Below are 16,414 nucleotides of genomic sequence, written 5' to 3' on the forward strand. Positions count from 1 at the left end.
ATTATGTACAGCCATTATTTTGCAAAATTAAAAGGTTATTGATAACTTTTGGTAGTATATTTATTATTACTTATAATCTGAATATTTATTTTTAGCTACCTTGGGAACCTTTTAGGTTGGGTGGTAGGATGTATACTTTAAAGACAAATTAAAAAGAGCAAAAGTCTAATAGCACCTATAAGACTAACAAAATTTGTGGTAGGGTATGAGCTTCCATGAGTCACAAATAAGTAAAATAAAAAGGGAGATTCTCCATGTGATAGGAGCAGGCCTTTTAGGAGACATGAGGAAATTGCTCCAGTCAGCACACATGGAGGGACCACCCCCATCCAAAATATAGTTCAGTGTCTGAAATGATCAGATTGATTCTTCAAGGCAGTAAAACTGGTCAGTTAAAACTCCAAGTTCAAGAGTTATTCCATTTTTTTGTCTTCCTAGCACATTATATATACTGGGTCACTTTTGTCAATGGACAATGATTCTGTTACTTGACCTGCAAATGTAATCAACATATGGCCCATTAAGTCATTGACTTACTTCTACCCTGGCTCATGGCCTGGCTAGAAGGTGACTGAACCAACTTCCCAGTCTCTACCAAGAAGCAATAATGAACACACCTTAGAAACAAAAATGTCAGTGGCATTAGATTTTCTCAGAGTGCAATCCTGTTTATAGTTACCCCAGATTGCACTGAATCAATGGTTTTAGAAGGGTATAAGCCTGCTTAGGATGGCATTATAAAGCTACTAAATTTAGTAGTCAGCAAAGTACGTAGGCCACAAGGCAAATTACTGTGGCCTATATATCAGTCTGCAGCGAGACCCCATCATGACACAGAGCAGTAACAGAAAAGCCCTAGTAATATGACAGATTTTGTATTTAATTTAATTTACTAACTAATTTAAAACGTTTCTAGGCCACCTTTCCACTCAGCTGTGGTCCCTAAGGCAGGGAACATCAAAACATTAAAACATTTCTATTTTAAAATAACATTTAAACTGAAATATATAATTCAATAAATACCTATAAACACTAAAACCAGGGAGGGCCAATAAGTTCCTGATGGTGCATGCGTGTGCACGTGCACACACACTAGTGGAAAACAACAATACATGGAGATCCAAAGTTTTGGTGCCACAACTGAGAAGTCCTTTCTCAGGTTGCCACCCATCCAGCCTCAGATGGGAGGGGAAACTGAAGCAGGACTTCTGAAGATGACCAGAGTGGATGGGTAGGATCATATGGGAAAGATTGTCCTTCAGATATGCTGCCCCCAAGCCATGTAGGACTTTGGACTGCCCTACTTTGTTGATATGACCTTTCCTCACAGTGGAAGTTTTCCTTGGGCAACAGATCAAGCAGACCTCTCAAGAAGCCCTTGTTGTACCCATTGAACTCCTAGACCTGTGTTGCTGCAGTAGCTGGTACGTGGTCTTTTGTTCTATAGATGTTGTGCAGCAATAAACTCCATCCATCGCTTTCCCTCTTTTGACTAAATCTGCCCATTTCTAATTATGAAGGATAATGAACTTTCTCCAAACTGTTACAACTGATTAAAAATGTCAGTCAACAAGGCTGTTGGGAACTTCTAAGGGAAACGGGTTTTGGTAATCTCTTATCTAAATTTACTGCACAGAAAAAGAGAACAATATAACTTGCAAAATTACCCAAATTGGGGAAAAGTGGGCAATACATATACTGCAACTTATCATAAAAGACACAGAACAGCATGCAGGCTTTCAAGTTCCACAAAATTTTGCCTCAAGGCAGCACAATAAAAAAAGAGATGAAAGGGAAAATGGCAGGATTTGGGATCACTGTAAAATAATGTCTCATCTGGCATCAAGGTAAGCCAGTAAAGAATGCATTGCCTTTATATGTAAACCTGGTATTTGCTTATATTTAGTTAATGAAGCATCAACAAGGATTTGCCTTGTCCCTTTGCCCTTTGCCTTTCCATTTTAAGATATACATTGTTACAATCATGGTGATGTTGTAATATAGATTTTTTGGAAAATATAATATGCATATCCAGATGTTTTCCCCCAAGAAAAAAAACATATTAATACAGGATGCAGTAAGAAGAAAAAGGGTGAAGGGCTCAAATGAACATTCTGTTCCTGGGCCTGGATGGGAGCAAGTCCAAGCATCCTTCACATTACTGGAGCCGAATGGAGTCTCTAGCATGGGGAAGAAGTCTGGCAGTCCCGCTCTGCCTGTGTGTGGCACCCAGCCCAGTCTTCTCTAGCGTATTGAAGACGGTGTTTCTGTGTTATAAAAATGTAACTAATCTTTCAAAGCCATGAAAGTGAATTAAAACATTACCCTGATGTCAGATCCTCCAAATCAATCTGGATTTGACGTCTCCAGAAAGATATGCATTAACTTTACTTCAATAATTTCAAAAGCACAATTTATTAAAACTTTATGAAAGATGACAGCACACGGCATCAAGCAGAGCGAAGGGAGACAGATCTGAGGAGCGCTGTATAAGCTGTGAAAGGAAGGACGGCTCTGTTGTTTCCGTCCAACTTCTGCGCAGTATTAAACGGCACAGAGCCGGACGACGGAAGGGCGTCGAAGCGACACAGGCGGTCTTATTTTGATTTCTATACAATTCTTGCAATCCGTACTGCCCCTTTATTTATGGTCACAACATCCTCACGCAGCAAGTTAGACTCAGACCGTGCTTCGCTCGAAGCTACCCAAACCTCCTTGAGAAGACACAAATGATGGTGATGGTGATGATAGTTTCCTTCAAACTCAGCGCTCCGACCCCTGCACTACTCCCCCCCCCCCGCCCCAAGACACAACAGGTGAAGAGAGATGCCCGACGGCGCAAACTCTCTGGCGTTTGCCCGCCGCGAAAGGTCTCCTTGGGCGCTGCGGTCCTCGCGCCCTTCTTCTTCCCCTCTCCCCCGGAGGAGAGGCAGCGCGCGCCCCGACTGCGATCTCTCCGGCGAAGCTCCACAGTCCCACGGTCCGAGCAGGGTCCGGTACGCAGTAGCCACCCAACCGAACGGTGCCGTAGTTCCTCGGCCCTCTCGACTAACTGCCGCCGCTCCCTCCTCCTCCCTCTCGAAGCCCGCAGCAGCGACCGCCGCCGTTGCCCGGAGCGGCTTTGCGGAGGCCTTCGTCCGCCCACGCCCTCCCCTCCCGTGGCGTAGAGCGAAAGCGAAAGCCGGGTGTGGCCCCGCCCCGCTCGCTGCGGCTGGAGGGAGCAGCAGTGGAAGCTCGTTGTCAGGCTGCGGGTTGGGCGGCTCCGGTTCCGCGCTCCGGCTCCGCTGCCCCCACCCCGCCGTCCTTCGGAGTGCGAGGCTCAGCGCGGCGGAGAGCGGCTCCCCCACCCCCGGCTCGGACATGCGGGCGCTGAGAGTCTGGTGGGTGCTGCTGGGCACCTTGGGCGTCGGTGAGTTCGTGCCTCCCCCTCCCCCTCCCGCCCTCGCAGCGGTCGCCCTCCGAGGTCGCCCTAACCCCCTCCCCAGTCCCTCCCGGCGCCTCTCCGCCAGTCCAAACGCGAGCGGATTGTTGTGAGGAGACCTGGCAGGCGCGATTGACAGCCCAGGACGTCTCCCTCCCTCCCCGCCGCCCGCCACCCCGTAGCTAGAGGCCTTCTGAGGTCTCGGGGTGCCCTGCTTGGGGCCTGAGCGGCCATCTGGGGTCGAGGCAGTTCGAAACACGCAGAGGGGGAAAGCCCCGAAGCGGCGACAGCGCCGCCTGCCCTAGCGAGCCGGAGGGCTGCTCGTCCCACCAAAGTGCGCAATGACGGGCGGACTGCCTGGTGCTGCTCCCCTCCCCATCCCTTCGAGCAAACCCATTTTAGGCAGGCGGCGGGTGATGCGCGCTGGGATTGGCTTCCTCTCCGATGCCTGATGCTTTCCATAAGCTTCGCTTCGGCATCCCTGCTGTTGTGAGTTTACAGTGGCAGAAGTGACAGCAGGCTTGTGTGGGACTGGGAGGTGAGGATTTGGCTCTGGCAGCGCCATGCCTGGAGACACACGGGAGGCGTTTTCGGTATAGGGCTTGGCTCTTCCTCGCTCACATGCTCCTGCTTGCCTTGTGAAGCCGTGTGATGGCTGGTGGTTGGTTTTATAGCAAACTTGCCTCTTCTCAGCTAATGGTTACTGGTGGTGGCTGTTTCCCGTTCAAGAACCCACCTAAACAATTATGATAGTGTGTAATTCATCTGTTTGGCTGTTGTTGGGTGGTCAGTGTGTGTGTTTTACTTTGGGACACGTGTTCCCAGCAACTTATGATCTCAATGCTGCTAGAACAAAGTGGGAGCGGCATCCCACTTAGAAAAAAGGCAGCTTTCTTCTGGGACTTTTCCATGCCAGCAGACAGGCTTGAATAATCCACATTGGTCTTGCAAGCGGTCTCCAGTGATGGGGTGGGATCATATAGTGCATTCAAGCCCTGGTATGTGACAAATGGAAGGGGGGGGACATCTTCAAATTGTGTCACTGCGTTAGAGATAATGTTCTTTACTATGTGTTTATTGTGTTGTTACTGCCACAAAATGCTCTGTATTTTATTTATTTAATAGACTTATAAGACCTGTGTGAGGTTGCTAAAAAAAGATAAATTATAAAAATGTAAAATCATTGAAACTATCATCCGTTAAAACCAGCCAATACAGCCAGAAGCATTAAACGTGGCAGCCTAAATTGTCCTCATAATATCTTTAGGTTGAAAGCAGATTGTAAAAGCCTGGGTTAAAAATAAATGTTTTGGCCTGATGCTTAAAAAGAGAGTAGGTTAGGCAACAGGTGAGCCTCAAGAGGGCATGCCATACCGGTGAGGTACTGCTACTAAACAAGCTCTCTGGTTGCCACCACCCTGCAGGTGAGGGCCCGGTAAGCTGGAGTTGTGAAGATGATCTTATAAGTATGTGGCAAAAATAACAGTACAATTTTATGCAGGATAGTCTAAAGCTGTTACTTTTGTTAGGAGTAATTCTGTATAGGGTTGCATTGTAACTATGGTATCTGCTAAGCAGATATGAGCTAAAAATATGAGCTAGGATCGACAGGATTCTATTGATCAAGTAGTAGTTTTTAGGAGCTTTCAGTACTGTTAATTGAATTGTACATTTTCACATCAATAGAGAGAAGTTTAGGGATAGGAAAGTGGAAAGAGGAAAGATAGTTGGTTTGAAAATTATTTTGTCTTGGGGAATTAAAACATTAGGGGACTAGGCAAGGGCCTGGGTTAGTGTACTAGAAATCAGGGGCTCAATTGTTCATTGTTGCTTTTAAGGGGCTCTTAGAGCACTCTATCCTACAAAGCCCAGGAAGTACAAATAAGCTAATAAATGCTGTGAACTTTAACCCTCTAAAATGTAAATATTTTTAAAATAGGATAGCTTATATTGGCTGATTTCACTAAGCAGGGAATGTTAAAAAATTATTTGTTTAGATCTCACCTCACTGGCATACTGAAGATGGCTTAACAATATTTGCTCAAAGCAGTTTTAATTTACTTTTAAATTTTGGAATAGTTATTTCCTGTCTTTTTGCTGAATACACTGAACAGCAATGTGGTTAACGACAATCAAAAAGCCACAAAAGCTATTGCAACAAATCAATGCAAGCTGATACACAAACATAAGAATTGCAAATAACCTGAATAGCTGGCTTTGGCCTCTCTTTCTGCTATTGCTACTTGATGTTCTTCAGAGGCAAATCCACTGAGGGGATAATAAATACAGTCTTCAGTCCGAGGTTTTCACTGTATCAGCACACAGAAAAACAAGTCATAAAGTATCATTCTTCAATGGGTCCTGCAGGGCTGGGGATGGAATAGTCCTCCGTAGACAGTTAAAAAAAATTCTAAACTTGGAAGTATAGCTTTCCTTTACTCACAGATTTAAATAAAGATAATTAGTAACATTTCTCTTTCTTTTTCCAGGTTCTGCTCAGTTGCTGTTTCAAAACTTCACAAGTGTTGTAGTAGACCATTGTAATTCAAGTGTCATCTTACCTTGCATAATAACTAACCTATTAAAAAACAGGACTCGAGATATGTTTGTAAAGTGGAAACTTGGCGGAAGCTATTTTTTTGCTTTTAGTGGATATGAACAACCACCGTTAACTGTCAAAAACAGCACTTTTCAGTCTGCAGAACTTGCGTGTTTGCCAAAGCTCACCATGGGCATTGCTTCACTCTCTCTATCAAAGGAAGAGGCAATTCCAGGAAACTACAGCTGTGAAGTAACAGAATCAAATCGAGAAGGAGTAACTACATTTGAACTTAAACATGTAAAAGGTAAGTTATTGGTCTCATTCTTCTGTATTAAATACTGGGACTGCTGCTTTTAAAGTGTACTCCATAAATGATTTTGAGTCAAGGGCCACAAATTTTGTCTTGATTCAGTACCCAGTAATAATTTGCACTTTTCCATTAACTCTTACTGTTCTCATGAATGTAGCGGAGAATTTAGTGGGGAGCCTCAGTACATCATAAGTGTCTTTGCTTCCTCCTGATTCAAATCTCAGCATGATACAAAAAAACCTGTTCCCACCTGCTCTGCCTCCACATGGAGATTCCCACCCCCCCGCCACTATGGCTTCAAAAACGGAGGGCTTTTTTGGGAAGCATCCTGATAACGTTGTGCTCATATTATGTTTTAAAGTTTACCCCTGCTTTGTGTGGAAGCGCATTTGACTGACTCAGTGAAAAGCGTAGGGTTTATATTGGAACCAGCGCTGCCACTAAAGAAACAAGTAAATGCAGCAGCAAAAAAGGCCTTCTTCCAACGGACTAGCCTGGACCATGGCCCCCTACCTCGACATTGCTAATCTGGCCACCTGGATTCATGCCATGGTAACAGCGAGACTTGTCTACTGTAATTTACTCTACGTAGGTCTCCCCTCAGAGTCAACTCGGATACTCCAGTTGGTGTAAAAACACTGTGGCTTATTTACTTCCAGGAGCTAGGCAGAGCATGCGTATCACTCTCATTCTGCAGTCACTCCTTTGGCTACCCTTCAGTTACTGGGCTCAATTCAAGGTCATGACTATTACATGCAAAGCCCTCCATGGCCTAGGCCCCTCATATTTGCAAAACTGCCTATGTACCACCATGACAGCTTCACTCATCTGAACAGAGCCTTCTGCAGATACGACTGTGTAGTTGGGCTAAATAACGGCAGCCAGTACACATGCTTTCTCTGTGGTAGCCCCACTTTGTGAAATGGCCTGCCTGAGGAAGTCAGGAAAGCTCCCAGTCTCCTGGCTTTCCACAAACTATGTAAGACTGAATTATTAAGGAGGGCTTTCTACCCAGATTATAGGGGCCTGTCATAAAAAATAGCTCGAAGAGATACTTGGTAAGGGACAGGGACTATAGACTATGATATTGAGTACTGTCTGCTGATGTAGATATGCTCCTACTGGGTAGTTCAATGTTGCTAAAGGTACCACAATAATTACCTACACTTTAATTAAGAAAAAATTCATCTATGTGTTTGGCTTTATGCTAGTTTTCTGCTACCATATCGTATTCTGTCTGTTCATTGGATGTCCTAACTATTGACTATATTGTATTTTTGCTCTATGTATGTCCTAGCTATTGATTATATTGTATTCACTTACAGTATGTTATCTGCCTTGGATCTCAATGAGCTAGGCGACCTATAAATAAAAACAGTAATAATGACCATAATAATTTTTCTGGCTTGCAGTGTTTCCAAACACATCCCCCCTATTATTCCACCATCAGATGCTCAGTAATTATCTTTATACTAGAGAAGGGCACAAACCACCCAAAAAATGAACTTTGAGATTCGTGGTTTGTCCGTTTGACGACCCACAAACCACAAACTCCCCATTTTCACAAACCTGTTCGTTCGATTTGTGGTTTGTTAGATTCCGGCCCCTAGAATGGCCCCGTTCATATTTAGAAATGCCATTCTCGCACAGAGTCTTCAGAAGGTTCTCCTCCAGCCATCTTCCAAGTTTTGCGAAGGTCACAATATGCATCTTCAAGTTATAAACCCCCAAAGCTGGCACCACCTACCAATGGCTCCTTTGACTGCATTGCAGCACCCAACAGTTACTGGACTAATGGACCCCCAGGCATAGGTTCTATTGGCAGCTGCCCCCTCCTCGTGGGCCAGGGAGGTGGTCAACAGAAAGGACCACCCCCTTCATTCTCCTGGGGTTCCATGGCCCTAGGGGTGGCCCACACCACCCCCCTTGTGCTCAAGGGTCAGCTACCACACCGGACATGTGTTTTTGGTTGGCAGTCGCCCTCCTCATGGGCCAAGGAGGTGGTCTATGGACAAGACTGCCCCCTTGTTCCCCTGGGGTTCCACGACCCCGGGGATGGCCCGCACCTCCCTGCTCCCAAGGGGCGGCCACCACACCGGATGTGTTTGGTTCGTAGCCACCCCTCCTTGCGGGCTAGGGAGGCGGTCTATGGGCAGGACCACCTCCTCATTCCCCACACCACCCCCCTTGCACCGAAGGGGCAGACACCATGCCCGGCCTGTGGGTTCTGTCGGTGGCCGGCTTCTCCTCACTGGGCGGAAAGGCGGTCTATGGATAGGATGGCCCCTCGTTCCCTTGGTGTTCCATGGCCCTGGGGGTGGTTTGCGCCCCCCTTGTGCCCAAGGGGCGACCACCATACCAGATGTGTGTGGTTGGTGGCCACATCATCCTCGCGGGCTGGGGAGGCGGTCTGTGGACAGGACCGCCCCCTCATTCCCCAGGGGTTCCACGGCCCCAGGAGTGGCCTGCAATACCTCCCCTTGTGCCCAAGGGGCGCCCTCTACACCAGATGTGTGTGTTTGGTTGGCAGATGCTCCCTCCTCGCGGGACAGTGAGGCAGTCTACAGACAGAACCACCCAACTTGTTCCCTGCACCTCCCCCCTTGCACCCAAGGGGCAGCCACGACGCCTGACCCATGGGTTCTGTCAGTGACTGCCCCCCTACTCACAGGCAGGGGTGGTGTTCCATGAACAGGATCACCCCCCTCATTCCCCTGGGGTTTCACGGCCCTGGGGGTGGCCGACATCCCTCCTCGCACCCACAAAATGAGCCACCCAAATGAGGCAGTGGGGCATTCCAGCAAACTGAGGCCCGCACTTTGCGTTGAGGAGCACAGGCTACCAACAGATGGATGCAGCAACAAGGACTGAGGCCCTCCCTCAGGCCGGGGAGGGAGAGACCAAGTTGCCCCTAAAGAGACACCATAGCAGCTGGCATCACATTCAGAACTGATGCCCGCCCATTGTGTTGAGGAGCAGTGGCTGCCGCCAACCAAACACACCCATCGGCAGTGGCGGCGGTGGCAGATGCCCTCCCCCTGGTCAGGGAGGGAGAGACTAAGGCCCCCCGCATGGAGACAGCAGGGCAGTCTAGCAAACTGATGCCATTACTTTGTGGGGTGGTAGTATCTGCCGCAGCACATGATAGAAACAGCGAGGCCCCCACTGAGAGGAGTGGAGGCTGCTGCTGACGAAACACACTCATTGGCTGTGGCGGCGGCAGAGGATACCTTCTCCTGGTCAGGGAGGGAGAGACCTGTTCCCCCCCGAATGGGAAAGCAGAGCAACACAGCGATAGGTGCCTGCCCCTCATGTCGAGGAGTGGAGGCTGCTGCTGACTAAACACACCCATCAGCTTTGGAGGCAGCGGAAGATGCCCTCCCCCGGGTCAGGGAGGGGGAGACCAAGTCGACCCGTAACAGGAAAACAGAGCAGTGCAGCGACACGTGCCCGCCCTTGCGTCGAGGAGCAGAGGCAGCCTGAAACACTCTCTGGATGGACACAGTGGAGCCGGCAGATGCCCTCCCCAGAGGGACGGTGTGCACAAAATGAGCCACCCAAATGAGGCAGTGGGGCAGTCAGGCGAACTGAGACTCGCCCTTCGTGTCGAGGAGCGGAGGCTGCCGCCGACCAAACATACCCGTCAGCCGTGGAGGCAGTGGAGGATGCCCTCCCCTGGGTTAGGGAGGGGGCGACCAAGTGCACCTGTAACGGGAAAGCAGAGCAACGCAGCAACGCATGCCCACCCTTGTGTTGTGGAGCAGTGGCATCCTGAAACACTCTTCAGATGGACACAGTGGAGCCGGGATATGCCCTCCCCAGAGGGATGGAGTGCACAAAATGAGCCACCTGAATGAGGCAGTGGGGCAGTCTGACGAACTGAGGCCCTCCCTTCACGTTGAGGAGCGGTAGTTGCCGCCGACCAAACACACCTGTTGGTGGCGGCGGCGGATGCCCTCTCCCTGGTCAGGGAGGAAGAGACCCATTCCCCCTGGAATAGGAGCTGGGAGATACCCCTATGCCTTCCCAGGTGGGACATGGTGCACAAAACAAGTTCCCCGAAGGAGACAGCAGGCATTGCAGCTGAGTTGATGCCCGCCCCTCCATTGAGGAGCAGAAGCTGCTGTCGACAGAACCCACCGGCCACATTTTGCGACGCCAGCAGAGGATGTCCTCTGCCGGGGTAGGGAAAGGAGAGGCTAATTCCCCCCAGAATGAGAAAGCAGGGCAACACAGCGGATTGGTGCCAGTATTGTAAGGGGGCCCTGTAACCTCCCGCAGCACACAGTAGAGACCTACCGATGGACCTTCACTGAGGAGTGGGGGCTGCCAACAAAACACACCGATTGGCCATGGTGTTGACATTGATCAGTATGTACATTGGTGTCATAATATATATATATATATATATATATATATATATATATATATATATATATATATATATATATATATATATACACACACACTTCTCAATTGGCATGGTAAGGGTTAATAGGCATAGGTTTAGGCACATGGTACAATCTTCATCAGTATATCGGTAAGGGGTAATACATAGGTATAGGCACAAAGTTCACTCTTCATTGGAATATCGGTAAGGGGTAATACCAAACTGGCTGTGCCAGGAAGGCCTAGCAAGGCCTTAGAAGCCTGTTAGCAGTGGGAGTAGGCCTGACCTCCTTGTAAATAAATCCTTTTGTTTGTTGTTACTCTGCTGGGTCCTCATGCCTGTTTATTGGCCAAGCTATGTTGGTCAGAAGGGTTGGGAGGGTACTCTAGGCCTTCCCAAGGGACCCCACCTGAGGTATGACACGTGGTTATAGAAACATGGTACAGTCTTCATCGGTATATTGGTATAGGCACAAAATTCACTCTTCATTGGTATATTGGTAAGGGATAATATGTGGTTATAGGAATATGGTACAGTCTTCATCGGTATATCGGTAAGGTATAATACGTAGGTGTAGGCACAAAGTTCACTCTTCATTGGTATATCGATAAGGGGTAATATGTAGATATAGACACAAAGTTCACTCTTTATCGTTATATCGGTACTGGGTAAAATGTAGGTATAGCTATAGATATAGTAGGTTCAGATAGGTTTAGGGATAACATATTACATATCACATATTACCTATTACATAATACAAAGTAAATGTTACACAATGACATCACCCACCAGCTGGTCGTGGTTGTGGCTGAGGATGCCCTCCCCTGGCTCAGGGGGAATGAACAGGTCCCCCGGAAGGGGACAGCACAGTAACGCAGCAATAGGTGCTCGCTCCTCGTGTAGAGGATCGGAGGCCACCAGAAATGCCCTCCAGCTGGACAGGGTGGCACTGGTGGGGGCCCTGCACACCTTCCCACAAGGGACAGCGTGCTCAAAGCTGGATGGGGATGGGGATGGGGATGGGGACAGCTGGGCAGCCCACCATTCTCATGCCCACCACTCACGTTGAGGAGAGGAAGCACCTTGCAGAACCCGCTAGTCGGACGTGGTATTCAAATTAATATCATGTGGAATCAGACATGGTCGTGGTATTGAATGGCTATTGATGCCATTACTTGGGTAAGCGGCAGGTATAGATGGTGATGCCTGCCCCTCATGCTGAGGAGCGGGGTGTGGGTTGGCACAGTTCAGTGGAACCCACTGTCCGGACATGGTGGTGCTGGTGGGTGCCGCTCACACCCTCACAGGAGGAACAGGTTGCACAAAATAAGACCTCTGGGCACCGATCATCTGCAAAACCCACCAGCCAGACATGGTGGCAAGGATTGGTGCCTTCCCAAGGGCCGGGGATGGGGAGATCAAGCGCCTCCCCCCCAAAGAGACAATGCAGGGCAACATGGCTGAATTATTACCTGCTCCTCTCATTGAGGATAGGAGGCTGCTGCCAACAGAACCCACTGGCCAGACATGGCAGTGGTGGAGGATGCCCTCCCCCGTCTTGGGGAGGGAGAAACAAAGCCCCCCCCCGAAGGGGACAGCAGGGCATCATATCACATTAAAGACATAACAATGTATGCGGAACCAGCCACACCAAACAATCGATTATACCGTTACCTTCCCTGATCCATGACACCAAATGTAGGCCCAAAGGTGCCTGTGCAATAGAGAAACAGTGGCCATCTTTGGACCCCACCTCTTCCAATGCGTTTGGCATGACGGGGCAGAAGGGTCCCCCTCCACAAATGCTATGTTCACCAGCAGAGCCCACTGGATAGATGTGGGGGCCGTGAGCGAAGCCTGCCACCCGCGAGGCCATGGGAAAGAGGTAGAAAATCCCCCACCCTTTTACTTGCCTGTAGATCTTCTCTACTGTTACAGACAGACCGATATGTCTTTCCACCACAAGGACATGTGGGTGGCCCAGAGCCTGATGGTGGATGTCTTCACTTTTAGTGCAGCAGGACTCAAACCCACACACCCCTTCCCATTCTGGACAGGCGCTTTAAGTAAGAAGCTCCCATTTAGAAAATTACACAATTCTGGTTTCTTCACCTCGAGATGGAAAACAGGTCTAGAAAAGATACAGAAAAGGACAATTAAAATAATGAATACCAACTGCTTTATGAAAAAGGAGTCTTAAAATGGTAGTGAGTAGGAGTGTGCAATCTGAGATTTGGGGGGAAAGCTGGAGTTTTGCAGATCCAGCTAAATCCGGCTTTCTTGAATGAAATCGGAGAATCCCAGATCCAGACCCTTGGATAAATCTGGGAAACATGGCTTCAGTCTCTAGCTGGCTCCTTTGTGGACGTCTGCTTTTTTTCCAAGAGGGAAGGGAGGGAGAGTGAGGCAGGGAGTGTGGAGTAATTGGCCAATCTGTGCAGGAGCTCTCCTTGTCTGCCTGAATTCTGTGAGTGACACTGGTTCAGTTGGCCTAAGTTGCAACAGTGTCCTTTGCTTCAGTTTGGTTTGAGTGGAATTCTCTGTTTTGACATCATTCTCTGGTTTGATGTTGGTCCCCTTGAATCACTTTGGTTCTGGGGGATTCTACCCATTCTGTTGCTTCAGTTTGGTTCTGTTGGGCTTCCTCTTGCTTTTGGCAGTCGGCCTTTGGCCACCCTGTGTGTGTTTCTGTCTGAGAGCTTGCTTGGAAATGTATTCTCCATAGGAAACAGTGGAGAGTGACTGGGGTCACCTTGCTTAGAGCCCATAGAATTGGGTCCAATCTTCCTGAAATTTGGGTGGGTTTTAGAGGACAGTCAGGAGTAGATTTCCTGCAGGTTTGGTGGAGTTTGCTTGAAAAATGCCCAACCCCGCCCCCAACCCCGGATATCCTCCAGATAGTTATACCCATAGGGGATAATGGAGAGTGGCTGGGGGCACTTTCCTCGTGGCCATATAATTGGATGCTGGGATCTAATCTTCCTGAAACTAGAAGACAGTCAGGAGTAGGTTCCCTGTCAATTTGGTAGCATTTGCTTGAAAAATCCCGCCCCGCCCCCGTCCCTGAGATAACTCCCAGATAGTTTTCCTTGCAGGGAATAATGGCCAAATAAATATGGGGTTCTCTGATCTGTCTTAACTAGATGAGAGAATCTTTCCTGGATTTAAAGAATCTTGGATTTTTGGGGGGATCCCTGAAACCCATATCCAGATTTCCTGGATTTTTGGGGTGCACACACCTAGTAGCAAAAGCTCCTGTGGAGTGCAGGGCATTAATCACATAGAAAAATTAGCTACATGATCAGAGGAGATGTCTAGATCTATAAATGGTCTGACTTGGAGCCAAGGAAACTTCACTGAGACTGTAGGAGACTTTTCTGTCCAAATAATATACTTTTACTTACTACAAAATTCACGTTTTCTATTTTAATTTATATTTTTCCTGCCTTTCAATTGGAAAAAGCTAAAAAGATGTGGTGCAGCTATTTGCAGCTGTCTCTCTCTTAAATTTCACTTATAGAAACTAAAGGCATAGTTCTAAATTCCATTAGTATGCCAAATAGTACAATTTTATATTTTAAATAGACTATACAGTATGTATTTTATGTTGTTAAAATAGTAAATATGTTTAGGTTTGATAAGAACATATTGCATTTATTTCATTCTTTCCCCCATTTTTTTTTCTCGAGGGGAAAATGTTTTCCCCCCCATAGCTTCAAAATTGTGCATCTCTGTTAAAGAGGTTTGACTGTGTAAGCTTTCCCCTTCTCCCCACACTTTCTTCATCATTTTTCCCCTGTTGCCATTGGGAGATATTAGTCAATAAAAATGACTTCAATGGCAGGACTATTCTTTCTACCTGTTGAGGTAATTGTTACTATACACAGAACTGAAGTTGTAGATTTTGTTATAACGGCATGTCAGATCCTGATTCCACGAATTGCATAACACAGCATGGTGGTAGTTCGTAATTGTATTCATTTTGAACCATACTTGGACTCCAGAGAAGGTGCGTCTTGAAATGCAGTATAAAACTGGTTGATTTCAGTAATACAGCCTTGATTTTGGTTTTACAGAGGACAGAAGCAGCTATTGTACAATGTTGGTAAAAGGTCATTGCGGTCTAGGAGGATAATAAACTAGAGAGTGATAAACGAAGGCTCAGGCTACATACTATGTTTTGTAATGAGTAGGGTTTGGATTGCCCCTAATAATTCCACCTTCTGGTGGCTGGTTCATCTGGGGAAAATGGTGTGGCTGCAAAACAGAAGGCCTCTTCCCCCCCATGCCAGGGCCCCAGTATTAACTGGGCCCCTGTGCATCTTTCAAATACCATTCTCCCAAGGGGCTGAATGAATTTATTAATTGTTTTAATTGTATTTTTCTTTCTTTGAGTGCACCCATTAGGGACTCGGGACCCTTGACCTCTCTCATTATTCATTAGGGATAGCAACCACATACGTTGCAGTACCTTTCATGATGATTTATACCTTGAGTGATTTACAGCCGGTGTTTCTCTTGTGCACCTCCACTTCTTTCCCCTTCCCTTTGTAAACTGGGTTATAAGTAGTGTTTTATGATGCTTATGAACTATATGCATCTGAGAAAGTGAGGTCAGACTCACAGAAATTTATTCTGGAATAAATTTTAATCTGTGAAGTGCTGCTAGACTTCTGTTTTATTTAGGTGATTTGGTTTGCATCTTTTGGCTGACATGTGGATGATGGATAGCAGCCCCTGTTCAAAGTGCCTTGGGCTAAAATAATATGTTTATCCTATTTTGATTACTGAACTGTGTTGGAGCAAATATTAGGTAGTGGAGTCTTATTGCTGAAGATGGTAAATTGGCCTCATACAAGGCACCCTGCCGAGTTCAGTGCATCTGGTGTGGTAGTGTTCCATCATGTCTGGTTTATTTATAATGGCATAAACTAGGCATGCTTTAAGCCAGGAACCATCACAGACAGCTTACCCTTTTCTGTATACCATGATAGGCTATAATTATAACTCTGTCTACTACACCCTTGAGGCTCTTCATTATAAGAGTCAGACCTCAACTTTATTCTGTCTGCTCTGTCCCAGAGACTGAACTTAATTATGATAGGTATGCTTTTTCAAACAAAGCTGATTGGATGTTGCTGCAATGTTCAAATCAGCCCAGGCTTTTGCATGGGATTAGTTATACCAGGGGCCAGGCAGCCCTCTGTCTGTTGCAAAGGGGGCATACAGTCATTTGAATTCAATACATAAGCAAATTTATTCATCTATAATTTTAAATGTGAGTGTGTGCGAAGAAGAAGTAGCTTCCCAAAATATTGAATAGGTTCTGTTCCTTCAAAACCACTTGAAGAATCATTATTGTGGCATTTGCCAAAGTACTATGGAGGAGATGCTCCAGTACAGGGAACACTTCTGGCTATTAGTACAAATATTGCTATGGGAAGTATCCTTGTACTCATTAGTGAATTATCTTGAGAAGAATTACTACCGCCTGTGGATGCTGCTGCTTACTAGCCAGTACTGTGAACTGACCAACAAGTGTTGGGAACAGCTTGACACATGGATTGCTTTGGATTATCTCACAGTCTTATATGTTGAACAGGAACTGCGGGTAAGATGTGAGTCCAGAAGCACCTTACAGAACAACAAGCATAAGCTTTCAAGAGTCAAGCTCCCTTCGAGATCTTGACTCTTGAAAGATTATACCTTGAAAATCTTGTTGGTCTTCAAGGTGCTACTGGAATGGAATCT

At 47.0% G+C, this 16,414-nt stretch overlaps 1 protein-coding gene across 3 annotated transcripts in view; it reads left to right on the forward strand.

Moving 5' to 3' along the window:
* The first annotated feature begins 2,826 nt into the window (after positions 1-2,826).
* CD47 (CD47 molecule) overlaps positions 2,827-16,414 on the forward strand; it is a 61,014-nt gene continuing 47,426 nt past the window's right edge. For all 3 annotated transcript variants that reach the window (XM_054974842.1, XM_054974843.1, XM_054974844.1), the window contains exons 1-2: positions 2,827-3,409; positions 5,911-6,267. In XM_054974842.1, coding sequence (XP_054830817.1) covers positions 2,827-3,409; positions 5,911-6,267 — 940 coding nt within the window. The remainder of the gene's footprint in view (positions 3,410-5,910; positions 6,268-16,414) is intronic.

This window comes from Eublepharis macularius, chromosome 3 (assembly GCF_028583425.1).
Source record: "Eublepharis macularius isolate TG4126 chromosome 3, MPM_Emac_v1.0, whole genome shotgun sequence".
Classification (NCBI taxonomy): Eukaryota; Metazoa; Chordata; class Lepidosauria; order Squamata; family Eublepharidae; genus Eublepharis; species Eublepharis macularius.